Genomic DNA, 8,407 nt, shown 5'->3' with positions numbered 1-8,407 from the left:
ATGGCCAGCCCACAAATTGGATTTGACAACCAGCGAGCCTATTCCAGTCTCATGAGAGGACTGCAGGAGCTGGATTTGAGGGGCAATGCCACCCCTGGCTCATTGCACCTAATAGGAGACCACGCCTTCCCTCTGGCCATGAACGCCCAAGGCCAGGTGCTGATGGCCGCCTCCCTCTTTGGACGTGGACGCATGGTAGTCCTGGGTCACGAGAGCTACCTGACCGCCTTGCCCGCCCTGGTGGAGAACGCCCTCACCTGGCTCAGAGGGGATGGATCTGAAAACCCCCTGGTTGGTATTCACCAGAGCTGCAAGCCAGTAGCAGATTACCTTGGTGAAACCATTTTCCACGGCCAAGTGGTGGAAGGCTTTCTCAAAGACTTGGGGGTGGGGGTGTATGTGGTGGATGCCTACAGCATGGCTCCTGATGTGAAGTCCCTGGTGGAGTTTCTGAAAGCTGGAGGGGGGCTGTTGATCGCAGGGCAGGCCTGGTCCTGGGCTGGACAACACCCCAAGCAAGACGTTCTGAAGGCCTTCCCAGGGAACCAGGTGTCCAGCGTGGCGGGGATCTACTTCTCTGAGCACCATTCAGAGGCCGGCTGTCTTGCTATTTTCCCACCAATTCCTTGCGGTTGGAATCCAGATCCGTGAGTAGAGCCGACTGAAAAAGGAAATCAAAACACAAAAAATGTCTCAACAGTCACATAGCAAAACCCTTTCTAAATTACAAAAGACAGCAGTAACATTTTGATAGAAGATTTTGTTATATAATATATATATATATATATATATGTTGGTACTATTAGGTCATTAGTCCTTCCCCTTCTCTCTAACTACAGGATTAACTTTGCGGATGACTTGGCGTTTCTCCTGGAGGGCGTGTCTGGGTTCAGGTTAAAGAAAGAGTGTTCTGAGATTCAGGTCCATGGCCATCTTGCCTTTCCGATATTCCCCTTCTTAGCAGGGGCATACTATGGCAGGGGTCGAGTCCTATGTGTCACTCACGAAGGATTGTTTGAACAACAGGTTGGTTTGAAATTTAAGATGTTATCACATGTATGATTTCAAAAGAGAAAAGGTCGGCCAAAGACCAATGCACAAAGTTGACCATTTTAGTTGATTTATACCTTATTGGTGTAGGTGGTCCGTTAAACACTTTATTCTCAAGAAAATCAAGATTTTCCTTCAAGTACAATGAAATTGTAAACAAATATATATTTCATCCCCATGGGATGAAATCGAAAAATATGAATGGGTTTCAATGGAGAGAAAGTAATTATCTTCTGGTCCCAGTCTTTATATACCCCGGATTACACATATGTTGTTTGTGGATTTAAATGATAATTTTTTATGTCGAGAGTCCGACCGTTTATCGTGCAATTGTTCAGTTAAAGGCTGTAGAGAAAACATAATGAGAAAATGACAAATATATACACAAATATATATACACAAATATTCTCAAAGTAGCACATTCCTGCATGAAGTTTCCACTCAGTGTCGTAAATTGTTCAGATGCAGCGATCCGCCTACCGCCCTAGAGGCTGGTCTTCCTGCTTAGTAATGTGTCCAGGGCACAAGTGAAGCCTGAGCCTTACTGAGAGCCTAAGGCACGCAGACCTCCATCATCTGTGGATGGAACCTTTAACAAAGACAACAATTTGTGTTGTACTCCACAGGAGTTGGTTCCTTTATGGCACAATGCCCTCCGATGGTTGGACCAGGGCAGGAAAGGCGTAGTTGGACTCCACCCGTCAATGACCATTCTCCCCTCCCTGTACGGCCCATCAGGGCTGAGCTGTCGGAATACAGACTTGACTGATGACCTGAGTGTGTTTGTGTCCACGGCATACTGTGATGAGAAGGCAGAGGAGATGCAGGACTTTGTGATGGAAGGGGGAGGCCTGCTCATAGGAGGGCATGCCTGGTACTGGTGCTATTGTTACCCAGAGCTCAACCTGCAGACTGACTTCGCAGGTACAACAACAATAACCTCAGCGTTCACTGGAATGTCCTCCTTGGTGAAGGATGTTTACAAAAGGAAGGGTGTCAGCCTTGTGTTATCTATAGGCAAACCTGTTGGAACTTGTAAAAGACTTCAGTGAATGCATTTACGGCCCCAAGCCGTGGAAAGATATGATCTCACCTATGGGAGGCTCACGTTTGGGGAACGCTATAGGCCCTATTGTATATTTATTGCGCTAGTCAGTGTTAGGGGAGCGATAGCTGCTGGACCCAAGAGCAGAACACAGAGACAGGACAGAAGTTGGAGTGAAGGTGAACAGGTTTATTTGGTATAACCAGGAGTGAGGCAGGGGGCAGGTTGGAGAGTGGGCCCCATCAGGCTGGAGGGAGTGAAGCAGGCAGGCTGGAGGTGTAGATCCAAAAAACTATAGGCAAAAGAGAACAAAGGTGAGGCACGAGATTTCAGCAGGAGAAACAACTAGAAAGTGTAAATACTGGAGCCAGGTACGAATAACTACCACGTTATATCGAAGTACTATTTGGCGACGACTGCAGGGAAACTAGGTGTATTGGAAGTGGAGTTGATGAGCTGATGCAGGCCAGGTGTGAGCAGTTGAGAGTGGCAGGCAAAGCACAGAGACAGACAGGGGGTGTGGCCGACACAGGGGGAGAACACACAGCACCACAACTGTGGCCATAACAATCAGCTTCTAATCTATGGTGTAAACAAGCACCAATACCTCTTTTAACCACTATAAGATCGTTCGATTTGATGATGAAATTCCTGCAAAAATTTAGAAAATCCCAAAGTTATTTGATTGTTCTTCCTTTTGGTGACTGCTCTTACTTTTCTCTAGGGAACCGCATACTGAGCAAGATGGGCCTGAACGTGTTGGGTTCCACCGTCCCTAAGGAATTCTACGAGGCTACCGACCCCGACAAGGCCTTCATAGACCAGTACCACTTCCAGCACATGGTGTCCCGCTTCAGCAGACACCTGCTCTCCGGGGAGACTCTCACTGCGAAGGAGGAGGGGTTCCTGGCGCGGCTGCGTCGGGACTGTGCTTCCTACCTGTTGATGGAGGCCAACGAGTCGGCGTCGTACACACAAGTCCTGTCCGACCTCACTGCCATTGTCAAAAAGGCTGGGATCCCACAGGTAAAGGCATGCATCAGTAAGGAGCGGGGAGGGGGGAAGGGGATAAAGAAAACCTACAGGTTTCCTTTCTTCCGGGTCCAGAGCAACACTGTGAAACCAAGGAGGAGCCAGGCACCACGGGCACGTTTAATCACTTTTTTCCTGAACAAATCTGGACATTCTAATATTTTATATCTGTACATTGCTAATATTTTTAATAACTAAAATATGAATTTAAAATAAATCCACCACGCCCCTTAAAGGCAGAAGTCTACAGTCTATGCTCCGGCTCAGCCGCGGCTACTTAGCCGCTTATGCATACTTAATAGCCACGGCTATTAGGTATGCAAACCGAGCCCCTCCCTCTTTTTTGCTTGACCACTGAGTTTAAAGGCTTTGTAACCAATCAGTGAAGAGAAATGCCAGACTAAAGTAATGCAATGTCGAGAGCTGCAGTGCCTGCCATGTTGTCTTTACTAGTTTCACTACAATGTAATTACCACCATTAGCTAGAAGATAGTACATTGTGGCTAGTACAGTGTTATATTTATATATGTTAGGCTATATATTGAGATGGAAGTGTGTGAAATAACCGTCAATATTCGGGGGTGTCCTCATCCCCCGATTGTTGTGCAATGCTGATCTAAATGTTCTCAATATGCAGTAGGCCTAGGCCATAACATTACAATATTTCATGGATGCAAGCCAAGACAGATCAGATTAGTCTATATGTATAGCCTACATGACAACAGACACACACGCACGCACACGCTTAACAATTATTGATAATCCGATATATAGTAGGCCTATTCGTAAAAAAATTGCTGTAGATGGATGGTTAAATAATATTAGATCAGTCATACTGCAGGCTCTCATTTGCAAGTGCACTGATTGTGTGCCCTTCTCAGATAGGCTATACCTGACATTTATTCAGTTGATTGCTCTTCTAAGTGCGCCAGATTGGTGCCAATTATGGTCGTGTTTGCATCGTAATGCACAACTTTGCCTCTCCTTGTTATAAATCAACGTGCGTCCAAAGAACTTTAGCCAATGCAGCCTCCTGTCAGTGTTGCTTTACGAATAAGGTATCGGATTATCAAAAATTGTTAAGTCTGTGCGTGCATGTGTTTTGTCATGTAGGCTATAGATATAGATTGATTGTCTTGACTTGCATCCATGAAATACTGTAATGTTATGGCCTAGGCTACAGCATATTGGGAACATTTAGATCGGTATTGCGCAACAATCTGGGGATGAGAACCCCCCCCCCCCCCCCTCGAATATCGACGGGTATTTCACTGCCATCTCAATATATAGCCTAACATATATATATATAACACTTTACTAGACACAAATGTATTTTCCACTAGCTAGTGGTGGTCATTACATTGTAGTGAAACTAGTAAAGACAACACTGCTATAGGTTACGGCTAACACGGCAGGCACTGCAGCTCTCAACATTGCATTACTTTAGTCTGGCATTTCTCTTCACTGATTAGTTACAAAGCCTTCAAACTTAGTGGTCAACCAAAAAAGAGGAAGGGGCTCGTTTTGCATACCTAATAGCCGGAGCTATTAGGTATGCAAAAGCAGCTAAAGAGCCGGAGTATAGCCACGGCTTAGAGTGTGTAAACCGGCCGGATTCCGGCCGGTTTAGCCCTTTTACCGCACCAATCTATGGCCGGATTGTGGCACTCTTGGCTTTCCATAGGTATAGCCCTTTTACCGCGCCAATCTAGGGCCGGATTGTGGCACTCTTGGCTTTCCATACCGTGGCTCCGTGAGTGCACACCGTCCTTTTATCGCCAAGCCAAGCCAAACAAAAAAATTAACGCCGTTAAAATTGGTTTGCGTTAACGCCGTTAATAATGCGTTAAACGGACAGCACTAGTTTAAACACAATAATTGTTATAAAAGTGCAGCACATTGCGATGGGTGAAAGATGGCATCCAAAAAAGCCTCTATTTATAGTTATATTTGACATTATTAGGTCATGAGTCTTACTTTTGCACAATATTTATATACTTTCTCTTAATTGAATATGAGGAGTCAGCCCCCTTACATATCAATGCACTGTGAAACAGTGCATTGTGAAAATTTGAATCTCCCGTGGTCTATTCAGGTGACTTTGAACTGCCTGGTTAGCAGTGAAAAGGACCGTCTGCTGCTGACCATCGGGACAGAGCTCTATCGGTGTTTGGACCCCGACACGCTCCTGCCTTACCTGATCAAGGACATCCCTAGCATGCCCATTGTCCGACACCATCAGCTTAACGTCAACGCAAACACAGCAGGTTCTATTTTTCTCACAACTTGAAAGTGGGGCATTCTGCTTTTGATGAGTTTTTCTATTCTGGGAAGTAAAACACAGTTTCATCATGTTTGTGTGTGTGTGTGTGTGTGTGTGTGTGTGTGTGTGTGTGTGTGTCTGTGTGTGTGGGCGTGTATTAGGTGAAGAGGAGTGGATTAGTACTGGAGTGTACCTCACTCCAGGTATGAAGACCTACATATCTCTACCAGCACAGATTGTAAACAAAGGATGGAAGGTGCATGATAATTCTTTGACAAGCTTCAAATTTATGGTCAATTTGAAAAAATCCTCCCATGGAAAATTATCTACAGGACATGTGGAGAGTTTGGTTGTATTGGGAATGCGCATCAGCCTTCAAGTCATGCAAATTCTCAAATTCTCAAACTCAAATACACATTCCAAAACAAGAAGATAAGCCTCAGGACCTAGTTTGTATAATAACAATGATCATGTACTGCCTTCATGTTCTATGTATGCATAAGTCTTAGCAAATATCTGCATGTCTTGTCTTTTTTGTTTTGTTGAACACCCTCTTGACCCTCTTGTCTTTCTGGTTGAACCAGGTGCAGATCGGCTGTCAAACAGACGCTCTGGATCACTTGAAGGAACTGAGGAGAGCCCCTTGTGTTCACAAGACCTTCAGAATCACAACTCCCATGATGCAGGTGTGGAACCTGTGGGGGGGGCTCCTCTACCTCGTGGCCCCGCCCGATACACAGGTGGAGGGGCTAAAGTTCACAGTGGAAAGGGCGGTTCTTGCACCTTACTTTAAGTCTGGTGAGTTACTCTAAGATCATTGATTATCAATAAAGGTGCAACTAACTACCAATTAACTAAATAATTGACTGCATAGGATATATCTGATTGCTGCATTGTGGAGGTTGCATCTTTCATAGTCATATGTTCAATTTCACTTGTTCCCTCATTCCTTTTACCTGACTACCTGACACCTGTAGACTATTGTAACGCCCCGAATAGTGCACTATATATAGAGAACAAGTGGGCGATGGTGCCATACGTACACTGTAACAGTGTCTGAATACATGTCCTGTTTCTCCCAGGTGTGACAACCATTGCTGAGTGGGCGGTGCTTCGCACTAGCCCCGCCCCCTGGGCTGAGCTGGAGTTTGACAACGTCATCTTCACCATACCATCCAGCACCATTCAAGACCTGGAGCGCCCCGATAAGGTGGCGGCGCTCTGGGATGACATCATGAAGAGTGTTGCTGACCTGGCAGTTGTTTCGCATAAATTCCCGCGCAAAGAACGCTTTGTCGCAGATGTGCAGATTTCCCACGGTAACTCAGCTTCCATTCCTACTGACACTACTTCAATCTCCTTTGGATGGACATGAACACACATCTCAGGTTATTCTTTCCCCCTACAGTTTCTTTCCTAAAGCCCAAATCACACTTCTCCATCGAGCCCTGAGGCAAAGATCTGTGTTGCTACTCTAAGGTTGACTTGCTGTCCTCCCAGAGTTTAGCAACTCATCACCCTTCTCTGAGCGGGCTGGTGGCAATTAATCGCTGTGCGGTCAAGACGGGAACACACACACAGTATTAAATATTGTATCCGACAGCCTGACTAGTATATTAACCCAAATTAAAACCCTGTGTCTTCGTTTGTTGGCGATGCACAAACCACTTTTCAGCAGCACATTTGAATGATTTACGTCTTATCACATGGATAGATAGCTTTTTCTAAATACTTTCAATGGAGCAGACCCTTCTAAGTTTGCGGATTTGCTGATCAGTTTGTGTGCATTTGCGGTTGGAAATGCTGTACTGCCCCCTTGTTTCACATGGTGGACATGTGTAAACACAGGCCGCTCTGCCTGTATTTACACGTCCACTGTACTCAGAGGCACCACATGGATCTCTGCGATCGTGAGGCGAGCAGAAGAGGGAATGCAGCGTAACTCTCCCTTTGTTTCGTGTTTCCAGGTTTTATGCACGCAGGCTATCCCATCATGATGCTGTCCTCTATGGTCCCTGAGCTGATGGACTGGGAGGGAGCGAGAACCCGCGGCCTCTGGGGCTTCATCCACGAGCTGGGCCACAACCAGCAGAGGGGCTGCTGGGAGTTCAGGCCGAACACCACAGAGTGCACGTGCAACCTGTGGTCGGTGTACGTGCACGAAGAGGTGCTGGGGATTAACAGGGAACAGGTAAATAGCATTAGCAATGACTTATTAATATTGATAAATGTGATTTGGTTTAAAAAGTCGAGCTTAGATAGCTGTCAGAGAGTCAATTCCTTGTATAAAGGAAATCAAACAAAACAATTTACAGGCTATAGGGTCCTGTTGAAATGTCCCCTTAAAACCCTACAAGGCTTACAATAAATCCAATGATTGTTTGTACATATTAGTTGTCACAGGGTAGATGCTGTGTTGCGTGCAGGCACATCCTGCTTTGCAGTCCAAATTTCGGGCATCTCGTCCAGAGGACTACGTCAAGGGAGGCAAGGACCTTGACAACTGGAATACATGGATGGCTTTGGAAACATACCTACAGGTTAGAGAGGATTTTTCTGATTATCGTATAGATAGCTGTGCTTTTTAAAAACGTTTCAGTGGTGAGCCTTTACCCAAGCGATACATTTAAAATGTATATTTCATATCCAGTTTACTTTAAACCAGTGGTCAACATGACCGAAACTTTGCTTGATTTGGCATCCAAATTAGAGCTCACTGGCCCCTACATATGGTCTTCCCTCCCCCTCTATGTCACTTACTCTAACCACCTCAGCTCCAGGAGGCGTTCGGCTGGGCAGCCTTTAAGACAGTGTTTGCCGCCTACCACGACATGAGCGACGTGCCCGGGGACAACGAGGGCAAGATGAACCTGTACACCAAGACATTTTCCATGGCCGTGGAGCACAACCTGTGTGCCTTCTTCAAGGCCTGGGGCTGGCCCATAGAGGCCGCCACTGAGGAGGAGCTGTCCAAGCTACCTCTGTGGACCAACCACCCCATGGTCCTCTATGGATAA

General features: G+C 46.0%; 1 protein-coding gene across 1 annotated transcript; it reads left to right on the top strand.

Annotated features, from left to right (window-relative positions):
• On the top strand, positions 1–8,407 carry LOC307073697 (TRPM8 channel-associated factor homolog; the record flags this gene model as incomplete). Its single annotated transcript, XM_079733626.1, has 11 exons — positions 1–647; positions 840–1,026; positions 1,677–1,974; positions 2,820–3,121; positions 5,223–5,394; positions 5,552–5,646; positions 5,975–6,188; positions 6,473–6,709; positions 7,358–7,581; positions 7,817–7,930; positions 8,165–8,407. 11 exons carry the CDS (start codon positions 1–3, stop codon positions 8,405–8,407), a joined length of 2,733 nt encoding a protein of 910 aa, XP_079589752.1.

The sequence above is a fragment of the Pollachius pollachius genome (genome assembly GCF_949987615.1).
Source record: "Pollachius pollachius genome assembly, chromosome: 3".
In the NCBI taxonomy this organism is placed as follows: domain Eukaryota; kingdom Metazoa; phylum Chordata; class Actinopteri; order Gadiformes; family Gadidae; genus Pollachius; species Pollachius pollachius.
Note: the sequence above shows the minus strand (reverse complement) of the source record. Positions and strands in the feature narration are given on the sequence as shown.